General features: G+C 41.9%; 1 protein-coding gene across 9 annotated transcripts in view; it reads right to left on the reverse strand.

The window, feature by feature from the left end:
• PTPRM (protein tyrosine phosphatase receptor type M) overlaps positions 1-15,022 on the reverse strand; it is an 838,914-nt gene that overhangs the window by 288,847 nt on the left and 535,045 nt on the right. For 6 of the 9 annotated variants that reach the window (XM_029065462.2, XM_029065460.2, XM_029065457.2 and 3 more), the window contains exon 14: positions 12,351-12,425. The exons of the other annotated variants lie outside the window; for them this stretch is intronic. In XM_029065462.2, coding sequence (XP_028921295.1) covers positions 12,351-12,425 — 75 coding nt within the window. The remainder of the gene's footprint in view (positions 1-12,350; positions 12,426-15,022) is intronic. 9 annotated transcript variants of the gene reach the window in all.

Below are 15,022 nucleotides of genomic sequence, written 5' to 3' on the forward strand. Positions count from 1 at the left end.
AGTAATTATTTCTGAGACAGGAAATGGAAATCCTTTGACTGAACGAAACTTAATTTTAGAAGCTTTACTCACCATGAAAAATATAAAAAAATACCTAGATATAGAAATAAGGGTATGTACACTTTTCATTGTATTATTTCTGAAACTAAACACCTGACATCTGGATTCAGTAGCTCATTTCCAAAGATGACAGAAAATGGAACAAGCCTCTGTATGGCATTCCTGTATCTTCTTAACATTTTCTTCTAACTATTCTGTTTTATAGATGAAACTGCCATGGAAAAAATGACAAATATAACACATAAAAGAACAAAACAGGGCAATAAATCACCATTGACACTACAGCCCATTAAAATGCATTCAGCTGGTGATGCAGAAAGAGGAAAATTTTTCCCTCTTTATATTCTTCCTAGCTGAACAGGAAACTTCTGAAATCTCCAACTACCCTTGTCACATACTGATATTCCAGTGTAACACACCAAGGCATATTCCTTCTCTCCACTCTCACAGTTTCTGCTTCAGTCACTAGAAATCCACTTTTCGTGGTCATTGTTCTCGTAAAGGTGAGGTCCGCTGAAATCAGCGTGTCTTTTGCCTATCCAAAGCATCGATACTTGGTGTGTACAAAACAGGTGCTATTTGGAAAATGTATTACATTCATGATCATGATCTAGGAAATGCCATGATCCCAAAAGAGTTATGAATTAATCTGGCTGTGCTTTGGACCCTTTGATATATTAGTGGGTTTAAACAGGGGTATAAGAGTTGTCAAAAGGAAAGTGTGGCAGTTATTTTAACTTTCATTCTACACATAGGCCATGAACTGAAAAGATGAAGTCACTCGGGCACAGAGAAGTGAAGTGACTTGCCCAAGGTCTAACAGCAGACAAGTGGCAGGACCGGGATTAGAATTAGAAAAGCCCCCCTTTCCCTCTGCTCCTCCTCCCCTTACCGTCGCCCTGACCCCTTCCCTCTGCTCCACCCGCTTCCCCTCCCCACAGCACTTGTGTATATATGTCCATATTTATTATTCCATTTATTTTATTAATGATGTGTATATAGCTACAATTCTATTTATATTAATGTTATTGATGCCTGTTGACTTGTTTTGATGTCTGTCTCCCCCACTTCTAGACTGTGAGCCCATTGTGGGCAGGGACTGTCTCTCTCTGTTGCTGAATTGTACTTTCCAAGCTCTTAGTACAATGTTCTGCACTCAGTAAGCGCTCAATAAATATGATTGAATGAATGAATCAATTTCCATGAAAACCAAGAAAACTGGTCCCCTAGAATGCTTGTTCTCTCATTTTACTATCAAATGAAACTTCAATTTTCAATTTTAATAGTGGGAAGCAGCTTGGTCTAGTGGAAGAAGCACAGTCCTGGAAGTCAGAGGACCTGTGTTCTAATCATGGCTCTACCACTAGACTGCTGTGTGACCTTGGGCAAGTCATTTCACAACTCAGGTACTCTTTTATGTGTTATATCTCACCTGTAAAATGGAAATTCAATTCCTGTTCTCCCTTCCTACTTAGAATGGGTGCCTCACGTGGGACCTGATGATCATGTATCTATCTTGTATCTTGATCTTGATTCTATTTATTGCTATCTTGATTCTATTTATTGTTACTGTTTTTGTCTGTCTGTCTCCCCTGATTAGACTGTAAGCCCGTCAAAGGGCAGGGACTGTCTCTGATGCCGATCTGAACTTTCAAAGTGCTCAGTACAGTGCTCTGCACGTAGTAAACACTCAATAAATACTACTGAATGAATGAATGATACCCCATAGTACAGTGCTTGGCAAATAGTAAACTCCTACAAAATACCCAATTATTATTATTGTTGTTGTGTTTATTGAGCACATATTCTGTGCAGAAAACTGTATAAAGTACCTAGAACAGTACAAAAGAGTAAATAGATATGATCCCTGTCATCAAGGTCTAAAGTTGATGATGCTGGGCCACTTCATGGCCTCACACTTGCAAGCGAGACACACTCTGCTATATAACTGCCATAGGATCATGACCTAACTGAACAATGTTTCTTCTTTTCTAAGATCAGAAGAGAATAATAATAATAATTATGGTATTTGGTAAGCGTTTACTATGTGCTAAGCACTGTTCTAAGTATTGGAGTTGATACAAGGTAATCAGATTGTCCCATGTGGGGCTCACACTTAATCCGCATTTTACAGATGAGGTAACTGAGGCACAGAGAAGTTAAGTGGCTTGCCCAAGGTCACACAGCTGACAAGTGAGAGAGCCAGGATTAGGAGCTAAATTTTTCAGGAACGAAGACTCCAGTTCAAGAGATCTCACTCCGGGAAAGCAGGACAATAATACAGGATAAGAGCTAAGGACCAGAGTCTGGCTTCGGACTGGCTTCTTTAGGAATGGCAATACCTAATTAAGAATGGTAATGCTCCAGAAGCAGCACTGGCATAGTGGATAGAGCACAGGTCTAGGAGTCAGAAGGTCATGGGTTCTAAGTTCAGATCCGCCACTAGTCTGCTATGTGGCCATGGGCAAGTCACTTCACTGGGCCTCAGTTACCTCATCTGTAAAATGGAGAGTGAGACTGTAAGTTCCATGTGGGACAGGGACTGTGATCAGCCTGATCTGCTTGTATCCACCCCAGCGCTTAGTTCAGGGCCTGGCACATAGTTAAGTGCTTAACAAATACCATAATTATTAATACCTGCTCCAGAAATTCCTCAGGATACGGTCTTTCCATAGTAGCGCAACTACTTCTATATAAATACAAGGAATTGTTAGCCACTGAGACCACAGTTTGGATGAAGTGTGATCTACCTAACAGCTGAAGCAAATGAAAAAAATAACTGAGAACAAAGATGTGGTGAGTGAGAGTGACTCCATCTTGTATTATTTGACCCCAGAAGCAACCAGGCCAAAGGACGACTCCATCTTGTATTATCTGACCCCGGGAGCAAGAAGGCCGAAGGATCATTTAAAGGAGAAACTGTATTGTCTTTTTAAGTAGTTTCAAGGACCTGGATTATTGGAGAGGAATTCAATTGTTTAGCAGAGGGCTTAAGCATGGGCTAAGTTGCTCTGCTGGGCAGGAAAAGGACTGCAGGATGGGGTTAGGCCTGTGGGGGAATAAGCTCAGGGCTACGGGTCAGCTTCATCTCTGGCTTACCCCATAAAGAATGGAAGACAGCAGGCAATACTGAGCAGCCCCCTGCTGCAATTCCTCCCACCCCCACTCAAGAACAATGGATAAAAGGGTGAAAGAACTGGCCCTCTTTTCATTCAGTCGTATTTACAGAATGTTTACTGTGCACAGAGCACTGTACTAAGCACTCTTTTCCCAGCGTGGAGCCACCTGAGCCACACACTAAGACACCTATGGCTGCCATGGCCCAGCCCCTAGGACTAGAATCAGGACAATGACGAGCTGTGGACAGTCCTACTCTTTGAAACTCCTCCAACGTGGGACCATCTTCACCAACACTTGGGGAAAACCAGTTGGATTGGTAACTGTAGGTGTTGTGCATTTTGTGTGTGTGTGTGTTTGTGTGTGTCTGTATGTGCCTAGCCCCTGTTTTAGAAAAATAAAACTTTCTACTGAAACAGCGGTGTTTGGTTTTTACTTTTTGAACATGTTATATAAGCGACCAGATTAGTAGGGGCATCAAATACCTGTCTATGGGCTCATAGGTCGAGCATCTGATACTGTGGGTTAGCGAACCCTGGGTGGGGCTCATGACAAAAAAATCAAATGGATAATGTGTTTGGATACAGTGTGGTTCTCTGATTTTCATTCATTGCCTTTAGTGTTTTAAGAAATCCTATTTATTTTTAATTGGAAAACAAAAGAGATTGGATTTGGTTTTGAAATATAACAAATTCAAAGTATGTCTTCTCTTAAATGTTTAGAAGGAGTGTGACCTAGTGGAAAGAGCAAGGGCCTGGGAATCAAGGCAACTGAGTTCTAATCTTGGGCTCTGCCATTTGCTAGCTGTGTGACTTGGGCAAGTCACTCAACTTTTCGGTCTCATATTCCTCATCTACAAAATGGGGATTCAGTACTGTTATCTCCCCCATAGACTGCGAGTCCCTTCTGGGACATGGATTATGTCTGACCTGATTATTGACCTGATTATCGATTATCGGGTTTGCAAAGTGATTGTCATGTAGTAGGCACTTCACATATACAGCACTTGTCCTTCATATTCAAAGACACCCCTTTCCACATGAAGTTTTTGCTCCAAAGGAGCCACTTCATTTGTGTAACTAGAAGTAGCATGGCATAATGAATAGACCACAGGCCTGGGAGTCAAAAGGTCATGGGTTCTAATCCCGGCTCTGCCACTTGTCTGCCGTGTGACCCTGGGCAAGACGTTTCACTTCTCTGGGCCTCAGTTACTTAATCTGCAAAATGGGGATTGAGATTGTGATCCCAACGTAGGACACGGACTCTATCCAACCCAATCTGCTTGTATCCACCCCAATGCTTAGTACTGTGCCTGGCACAGAGCAAGCGCTTAACAAAATACCATTATTATTATTATCATTATTATTAAAGAGCTCTCGTTTTTTATTTACAAACTCATTTTTATCTATCAGGGAATTTAACACAATTTCTGAGGAAAAGCATTACCTATTTGGAAGAGCATGGGTCTAGGGAGTCAAAGGACCTTGGTTATAATCCTGGTTTGGCCAGTTAACTGAATTATGACTCGGGTAAATAGCTTAAGTGAAGCATAGAGAATTCAATGCCTGTTCTCTGTTCTACAAAGACTTTGAGTCCCATGAAGGACAGCAACTCTGTCTGATCTGATTAATTTATATCTACCCCAGGGCTCAGAACAGTGCTTGGCGCATAGCAAGCATTTAACAAACATGATAATAATGTCCTATTTGAATTTAAATCATAAGTTCATTTTGATGAACTTATTTTGATTCCGATTCTGCAGAACTGAGAACTTATTCTTCTAATTTTATGTTTTAACAAAATTGGATGATAGAAAGTGAGTTTAAGAACAGTATTTCCTCAAAAGCAGGTAACTGAGTTATTAAATCATACACAGAAAATCTCTTAAACCAGCTTTTTAGACAGCCTTTTAAAGTAAGGAAAAATGCTGTCATGCCCCTCCAGGATACAACAAGCTATTTTACAGAAATTCAGGAGGGAGGAAAGGAGAGGTAGTTGATCGATGTTCCTAGAAGACACTGTCTCTACAAATCACTTGGCTGCAGCAAATGGAGTCCACTACCTCCAAGAAAGTCTTGCAACCCTGGGGTGGGAGACAGGGTTTTCTGTACCAACTCTGCTGTACTGTACTCTCCCAAGAGCTGTGCAGTGTTCTGCACAGTAAGCACTCAGTAAGAGAAGTAGTGTAGCCTAGTGGATAGACCATTGGGCGTGGGAGTCAAAAGGACCTGGGTTCTAATCCTGGCTCTGCCATTTGTCTGCTTGGTGACTTGAGCAAGAAACCTCACTTCTCTGTGCCTCAATTCCCTCATATGTAACAAGAAAATTAACACTGTGAACCCGCTGTGGGATATGGACTGTGTCCATTCTGATTACCTTGTATCTACCCCAGCACTTAGAACAATGCCTGGCACATAGTAAGCATTTAACAAATACCATTAAAAATAAATATGATTGAATGTTTGGATCATATATACCAACTCTGCTATACTGTACTCTCCCAAGTGCTTAGAACAGGGCTCTGTACAAAGTAAGCGATTAATAATTACAATTGATTGATTGATTGAGCCTAACTCCACTTTGCTTCACGAGCACAGAAAGTAAGCCAAGGATGGCAGTCTTGCTTTAAACATTTCCTCCTGCTGCAAGTTGCTTCTCCAAGAGCCCCCACCATTTTAGAAGAAGCACGCTGAGCTACCCTTAGATGGCTGAACCACATCAACAACCAAAATAATTTACTGAAGCCAACTGGCAATTTTGGTTCCTTGGATGTCTTCCCAAATCTGGCCTCCATCTTTTTGGACTATGTCCCACTGAAGGGTCTGGGCAGCACTGCTTTGGCCTTCGTTTGTTAAGACACCAATCTCCTCACCCAAGCGCTAGGCTCCTGCTTCTCTCCCTCTTCCACCACCACACTCCTGAGTCTCAGTCTGCTGCTATTTCAGTCTCTAATCCCTCTCCTGGACCTCATCCCTGCCTACACCTCACTTTGTCACCATTCCTATTCCTTTCACTTCCAGACCCAACCCTAATCGACATTTCTAGCTCAAACTGGTGGCCCATCCAGCCCAGGACACCATCTCTGGCTTGGAGGAACCGGTAGAAGGTTACATTTCCCAAATATCAATGGCCCTTCTAGTGGTCCTCTTGGAAGCATCCCATCCATGAACTCATCCAAATCCTTCTTCACCCTATGGGAAACATCCTTGGTTTCCATGAGTTTCAGGTAATAAAGGCCACATTTACCATGCATTGTGGGAAGAAGTGTATCCTTTAATTAGTTCGGGACCTGTTACCTTCATGTTTCAGCGGGTGGCTCCCTCACCCGATGTTTGTGACATCTCACCCAGGTTTCCTGGCCAGTTCCCAGGCTGGCAGACAGCAGCTGGGCCTAGACTAACCTGGGACAAATGCCAGTCTTTGAATCCCACCACTGTCTTGCATACCACAAAGCCATTTGGAGCCAGGGGTCTGGGGCACTCAATTTATGGAATGATTGATTGACTGACGGATGGAAGGATGCATGGAAGCAATGGGTTAATTGGGGCTGCAGTCTCTGATTTCTGGTAAAGTAGCACTGAGGCAAGAATGTACAGTGCTGAGTCATATACACGGTTCGGCATTATCCTTAGACTAGACTAAGGACATTCGGTGAAAACTTTTCTCTTGCAAAAATCTCCTTGGGACCTTTAATCTAGGAAAAGCAGACAGAAAGGGCCTTGTTCTTACAAAAACACATGATACAAATGCACAGAATTAAATGTTTGTATCCTCCAGCTGACCATTAAATGGGAGAGGCTGGGAAAATCTTGGATGGGCCTTTCTTGGCAGCACTGAATACAGAAGGAATTTGCATTGAGCATATAACTGATTAACAGTATGGATGGAAGCTTTATTCATCTTTTGAAGGCTCAGACCCATTCCTCAAGCGGATTTCTTAGTGCTGGGACAGTCCTCTACACAAAATAAGCACTCAATAATAATAATGGTATTTGTTAAGCTCTTACTATGTGCCCAGCACCGTTCTAAGCACTGGGGTAGATACAAGTTTATCGGGTTGTCCCATTTGGGGTTCACAGTCTTAATCCCTATTTAACAGATGAGGTAACAGAGGAACAGAGAAGTTAAGTGACTAGCCCAACGTCACACAGTTGACAAGTGGTGGAGACGGGACTAGAACCCACAACCTCTAACTTCCAAGCCCCTGCTCCTTCCTCTAAGCAGTGCTGTTTCTCTTGTCTCAAACCTCTCTAGGGTTCCTGTTGGTCTATGCCAGGCTCACATTGGCCTGTACATAGCAAAACTTGACCCTGGGTAAGACATCTGGGTATATTGAGATGTATGCTCCTCCTCTAGACTGGGAGCTCCTCATGGGCCAGGAGTGTGTCTACCAACTCCGTTATATTGCCTACTACTTAGAATATGGGTCTGAGAGTCAGAAGGGCCAGGGTTCTAATCCCGGATCTGCCATGTGTCTGCTGTGTGACCTTGGGAAAGCCACTTCACTTCTCTATACCTCAGTTACTTCCTCTGTAAAACAGAGATTAAAACTGTGAGCCTTATGTGGGACATGGACCGTGTTCAACCTATTTACTTTGTATCTACCTTGGCACTTAGAACAGTGTCTGGCAAGTAGCAAGTGCTTAGGAAATATTATGAAATAAATACATAGGATTGATTGATTGACTGATCTCAGCAAAATAGAGCATTTTCCAGTTGGAGCACAACAAAACCACAAGCATCTTCACATGGATGACTGGGGCAGGGAATCAGTTTCATCCACTATTTTGTTGCTACTTTCAGGTACACACTACGGGGCTGGATGGATCAAGAAACTGTCCCAGTAATGACTTTTCTTAGCTTCATAAATACGGATATTATTTGACACAAATAAAGTTGCCACCTGCAGCGTGGCTAGGTGGAAAGAGCCCGGGCTTGGGAGTCAGAGGTCATGGGTTCTAATCCTGGCTCCGCCACTTGCCAGCTGCGTGATTTTGGGCAAGTCACTTCACTTCTCTGTGCCTCAGTTACCTCATCTGTAAAATGGGGATTAAAACTGTGAGCCCCACGTGGGACAACCTGATCACCTTGTATCCTTCCAGCGCTTAGAACAGTGCTTTGTACATAGTAAGCGCTTAACAAATACCACCATTATTATTACCTCAAAACGATAACTGGTATACATATACCCATTTTCAGCCTTCACAAAGGTTGTCTCTTTCAAGTCTTGAGTCTGCCCTTGTGTAAGATTTGCAGTCATGTTACAATCCTGAATACTGCAGATTCTGATGTCGCAGAGCAGATTGGAAGCACAATTAAAACAGTAGAGAAATCTGTTCTCTGAGGTGCCCTCTTTAGGATTTAAAGTGTATTTCCTTGGTAGTTATTGGCAGAGGGTTGAGATTTAATGAAAAATTTGGAAATGCTACTTGGATCACAGGTGCTAAATGATCACATTCTAAAGAATGGAGTCAGAGAAGACAGTCTTGGGATAAGTTGAGCTGATATCTCTCCATCTCCTCCTCCCCACATTTCTCTGCTCACAGATTAAGCAGAATGCAATCTGGGCACTGGGCAACGATGCCAACTAAAAGTCTCCATTAATGCTCAACATTAAGACTCAGGAAGCAGTTCTGTAGTGTGAATGATGGATAAATCCATTAAATAAGATGGTGTCCATATTTTCAGAAGAATTAACATTAAATGATTGGAAAGGGAAATAGCCAAAGCAACCTGTCTGAAAATAATAATAATAATAATCATGCTATTTGTTAAGCGCTTACTACGTGCCAGGCACTGTACTAAGCACTGGGTTGGATAAAAGCAAATTGGGTTGGACACAGTCCCTGCCTCAGGAGAGGCTCACAGTCTCAAACAGTTTGAGGGTCTATGAAAAGTATCAAAAAAAAAGATGGAATCAATGAACGAGGGACAACTGGACCTCCAACAAATTGAGGAAAATGATATTTAAGGCTGACATGGTTTTCATACACTGGGAAGGTTGGGCCATTTTATGTCCGAGGAGTATGTGCTTGTAGTGAGGGGGTGCCTGAAAACTGCCCCTCTCCAAGTTCTGCTTCAGTTACATTTACTTTTGATCCACAACACTTATATATGCATTAATAATTTATTTCAATATCTCTCTCCCTCTAGACTATAAGTTCCTTGGGGGCATTCATTCATTTAATGATATTCATTGAGCGCTTACTATGTGCAGAGAACATGTCTCACAACTATTGTATTTTACTCTCCCAAGTGCTTCTAGAACAGTGTCCTGTGCACAGTGAGAGTGCAGTAGACACTACTGATTGATTGTTGAAAGTTTAACTTGCCCTAAATATCTACCATTTATGTTATCTTCTTTTTGTTCTTTGTATCTGCCCTCCTCTCCTGATACTATGTGTTTCTTGTGGGTCAGGCACTGAGTGTTCACTGATTTTCCTGAATTTATCCCAGGGCTCAATAGAGTACTACCACTGTTATATGCTAGTAATAACAATAGTATTTAACATCCTCAGCACTTCACTGAATTCTTACCTCTATGTGTTTTACGTGTACCTCTCAAACATTTCCAAAAATCTTCTCTTGTCCCAACAGGATAACTCTGTTTGGTTGGATTGAACATGGCCCCGGGGCTGAAAACCCTCTGAAGGATTATAATTTATGAAAGCTCTTTACAGTTAGCATTTTTTACAGCAGATTGTGAAGGAAGAAACAGATATCTCATTACATAATCCACCACTTGTTCCACCACTTGTTTGTTGTGTGGCCTAGGGCAAGTCACTAACTTCTCTGTGCCTCAGTTACCTCCTCTATAAAATGCGTCTTATGACTGTGAGCACCATGTGGGACAGGGACTGTGTCCAAGCTGATTACTTTGTATCTACCCTGGGCTTAGAAGAGTGCTTGACACACAGTAAATGCTCAATAAATACGATCACTATTATTCTTATTATTGTTATGAATGAATGATCCTCAGGATTCTACAATGACCCACTGAAGAAATGGACTCAGAGATTTATTTTCACTCAACCCCACCGGGGCTCTTCCCCTTCCAAGGCTCCACTGACAGGACCGTTAGTTGCCGGACTAAGGTCCGGCATACACTCCTTGGCAGAGATGCAACTGTTATGTAGAGCCGGGAAGAACTCCAGCTCTCTAAGGTTTGGAAAAGTACCACTAGAACTAATCTGGCTCAGAAAAATGCCTCCACCAAGTCAGTATCGGATGTCCAAAACTCTGTCATGTGCTCTTTTCTAAAGATCAAGGGAAAGAGAGAAAACAGCCAGGGAAATTTTCAAGTTTCCTTACATCCATGTGTGTTTGAAGATTTGACTATCCAGTGAACTATCACTGTACTATGCTACCCTACTAACCTGGCTCCACCACTTATAAGCTGCGTGACCTTGGGCAAGTCACTTCACTTCTCTGGGCCTCAGTTACCTCATCTGTAAAATGGGGATTGAGACTGTGAGCCTCCTGTGGGATAGGGACTGTGTCCAACCCTATTTATGTGTGTCCACCCCAGTGCTTAATACAGTGCCTGGCACAGAGTAAGCACTTAATAAATACCACAATTATTATTATTATCATTACCACCTTCACAACCTCCAAACACGGCATTAGATGACAGCTAATCTTGGAGACACTTCTAAAGCTTAAGCCAATATCAGATGCTGAAGGTTTCCTTGGTAGTTTCATTGACTGACCTTAAATACAGAAGAATTGATTCTACTTTTCTTCCATTGGAGACTACAGTGATGTCCACATAACTTAAAAGCTTTATAGAGGAGCCAATTTTGCTCCTTAACCTCATAGATTTGTTACTTCTCTCTCAACTGGATTTAAAGCCACTCACGTTTTAAAGATTGCCCTAGATTATGCTCAGGATTTAACTCACAGATGTTTTACAGCTTTACCCAGTTACTTTCCTTAGAACCAAATCTCGTATCTAATGCAATCACTAATGTTCTAGCTGTTTTCTTAAGAAATGTGATACAATATTGAGGTATGTTTGCCTTATCAATCCATCAGTGGTATTTACTAAGTGCTTACTTGTTTAGGACACTGTACTAAATGCTTGGAAGATGACAATACAACAGAGTTGGCAGATATGTCCTACCTCTGGCCTGGAACGCCCTCCTTCCTCAAATCCACCAAACTAGCACACTTACCCCCTTCAAAGACCTACTGAAAGCTGAAGCCCCAGGAGGTCTTCCCAGACTAAACCCCCTTTTCCTCTGCTCCTGCTCCCCTCCCCATCACCCCGACTCGCTCCTTCTGCTCTACTCCCCTCCCCTCTCCTTAGCACCTGTGCATATGAGTATATATTTATTACTCTATTTTACTAATGATGTGAATATATCCATAGTTCTATTTAGTTATATTGATGCTATTGATGCCTGTTTACTTGTTTTGATGCCTGTCTCCCCTCTTCTAGACTATGAGCCCATTGTTGGGCAGGGATTGTTTCCTTTGTTGCTGAGCTGTACTTTCCAAGTGCTTAGTACAGTGCTCTGCACATAGTAAGTGCTCAATAAATACGGACTGAATGAATATGTTTTCTGCCCACAAGGAGTTTTCAGTCTAGAGGATTGAGACTGTGAGTCCCCATATGGGACAGGGGCTGTATCCAACCTACTTATCTTATATCTAGCCCAGTGCTTAGCGCTGTGCCTGCCACAGAGTAAGTGCTTAACAAACACATTTATAATTTTTTTTATTATCTCATGTCATCACCCTAAAGACACTAACATAAGCACAGAAACTGGAAGCCAGAAACCCACTCTTTACCCACAAATTGCAAAGCCTCATTATAACCTGGAAAACAAGCAATTCACCCAGATATATTTAGACTAAAACCCTGATGGATGTCCAACTGGTCCAAGTCCAGATCGGCTCCGTTGCTTTATAAATTTAGGCTGGAAGGAACATACCACAGACAAAGTACACAATGAAAACATGCAGCGGAGTTGTATTTGAACACATGGAGATCGAAGTACATGTAGTAGGGGCTCAGCACAATTCTTACGTTAATAAGGGCTGAGCCCAAATTAAACATTCAGATGGGAGAAACAATCCATGAGCAAAGAAGGAAACATGGAGGGGAAACCAAGTGGAGGAAAATGAGAAGAAAATGGGCAAGATGACTGGTCTAAACTTGAATGTCTGACCTGTTAGTTGGCCGTCGCCTGCAGCAGGGGCGATGCGAATGTATGGTGTTGTAAGCTGAGTCACGATTATCGCAGCTAAGGCAAAGGAAGATTTCCAGGTCAGCATGCATGAGGGAAAAAAAAGCCAGACTGAAGCTAGGCTATCAAGAGAATCTTGGTCAGTATATTAAATTGTCTCAACTTATTACCAGCAACAACCACGAAAAAGGAAATCAGGAAAAAAAAAATTATCCCTCCCGCTTTTCCAGGGAAAACTGGAATTTCTTGGGCTCTGACCCAATTGAATTTGCAGCAGCCGAGAGTTTTGACCGTGGTGTTGGGAATACCAACAGACGGACTGAAGATCCATGAAGCTGCAGTCAACACTGAGCAGTGCTCCTGGTGACGGGCATGCGCCCAAAGTTCAATGAATACTTCTGACGACCGACCCTCTGCACCTCAAGATTACCTGGGTTTCTCCAGCTCTCTGCTGGTTACGTGTTTCAAAGCCACACTCTCTGTCCTTGATAGGAATCACTGGGTCTTACCCTTGGGGTTGAGTTTCAGCCAGACTACCAGAGCCTTTCCCATTTCAAAATAAGCCTTCTCCTTTCCCGCTCCAAGGGAGGGAAAGAGCTTTCCTCAAAAGTAAAAGAAAGGGCAGGGGCCATCCAGTGAGTTCTGACTGCCTCGTCCACAGAAGAAGGGTCAGGGGCCATGGAAATGATCCATTTTCTTGGACATGAGCTTGTGGGGAACTTGGCAGTCCTTCGTGATCAACAGAGTGATGACATGTATATTGAAAAAAATATACAAGATGAAAAGGTCAGACCTAAAAAATGCAGCTGGAAAAATGATGCCAAGAAATAATACGGGAAAATTAAGGATAGGCTTAAATGAAAGATCGTTAATTTACATAGCGCAGCCTAAGCGCTGTTAGAAATGTGGCAGCGAGTGAGGAAAATAGATCATCTACCATCTGCAGACAATTAGACTCAAAACTGCTGCTGCATAATATTTTGAAACATCCCTCTGCAGCATTCCAACACAACGCTGTTCTTAGTTGCTAGAGAACTGCAGCAACTGTAAACTGTTATAGCTTCCTCTGACTCGCAATTAATGAAAGCATCCCAGAGTTACTAGAGTGGATACATCATCTAGGTACCGTTTTAGTTAGTGAATCAAGGCCCCAGAAAATAGTCCGGTGGTCACTTAACCTAAGAACATCACAAGTCAAAGCAGGAAAACTTAAATTCCTAATTGGAATGAAGCAATATTATGACGTGGCCGTTTATTCACAGTGGAGAGTTTTCAATCTCAGCCTTTTTAAAAACGTTTATCAAATGGCACTACTTAGTGTGAAGAAAAAGGCAACCTTTTATTTCAAGCAACATCAACAATCTAAATACAAGCCAATTGGACCTATTTCCTTGTTTTAAACGATGCTGTCGTCTCCCAGAAAAGCCCACTCAGTTCTGCCAAAGTGCATGCTTTTGCTATTCATTCTAGCTAGAACATTGTTAAGGGGTTGGAGAACAGATTAATCAAAAGGACTTGGTTGCTGTGGGTCGGGGCGTTAGAATCAGCGTTTGAATGCAAGGTGGGACTGCGCTGTGGAGGGTCAAGCACAGCAAAGACAATGCAGCTTTTCTTTAATGCGAGACTGTACAAAGAATGCCAACTGTCTAGTGGCAACTGTCCTGCCTCACTAATTCTAAGTGTTGCATGGGTGAAAAAGGAACAAAGACTGTATTTATTTTAAATACCTTTTCTGGATAATGTGTGAAGTAAGAAGCAAAAGAGAGCCTGATGCTGAAGTGAGAACACCTGTACTAAAATAAAATTATATTTCCAAATATCAGCCAGGATATTTGTATGATCTGAGAAGTGCTTCCTTATCATTAACTTCCATTAGCTTTTATTGTTGTCACTGTTTTATGTTATTTGTTGCGTAAATCTTTCCCTGGGTGGCTGTTGCCTTTTCCTCCTCACACTGCTTCTTCTTAGATTGGAAGCCCTTATGAAGGCCATGGACCATGGCTAATTTTTCCTCTATTGTATTTTGTCCCAGCCCTTAGCACAGTGCTTTGCACATAGAAGACACTCAATAAATACCACTTAATGTCTTTTAACGCTTATGTAAAATAAGTAAAGTTGTTTACACAAAGGACCCAGATTGCAAGTTAAGATTTTGTTACTGTGTTAGGAAAAAGGGTTTTTTTTAGAAGTCAACCTGATAATAGGATAGAATACAAAACTTTCATTCCAAAGTGTAGTGAATTTAAATAGCATATCACCTCAATGAACAGATAACACACCACTTAATGTTTTCTTAATGAAAATAATTTCCTCCCCTTGGTGCATTTGCTACAAACAGAATAAAGAGAAAATTCAGAAACGCCTCAAAAAGTTCCATAAATGAAGTAGCAAAACACAGCATAGAGTGCAATTCTGCGAAACATGCTTAAATTGTCTTCCATGAAATCATGGCAGGGCATGATTAAGAAAACATGTTAGTAACATGTTTTAATAAGAATAGATTGACTGCTCACTGTACTTTTATTTCTACTGACACCTACTGAAAATGGAGTAAGGTATGATCATCTGCCGTATACAATATAAGTCTTGTTACTGTTGTTCTACCTGAAGCACTTAGCAAGTGTCTTACACTCAGTAAGTGTGAGATAAATACC

This window comes from Ornithorhynchus anatinus, chromosome 5 (genome assembly GCF_004115215.2).
Source record: "Ornithorhynchus anatinus isolate Pmale09 chromosome 5, mOrnAna1.pri.v4, whole genome shotgun sequence".
Lineage (NCBI taxonomy): Eukaryota > Metazoa > Chordata > Mammalia > Monotremata > Ornithorhynchidae > Ornithorhynchus > Ornithorhynchus anatinus.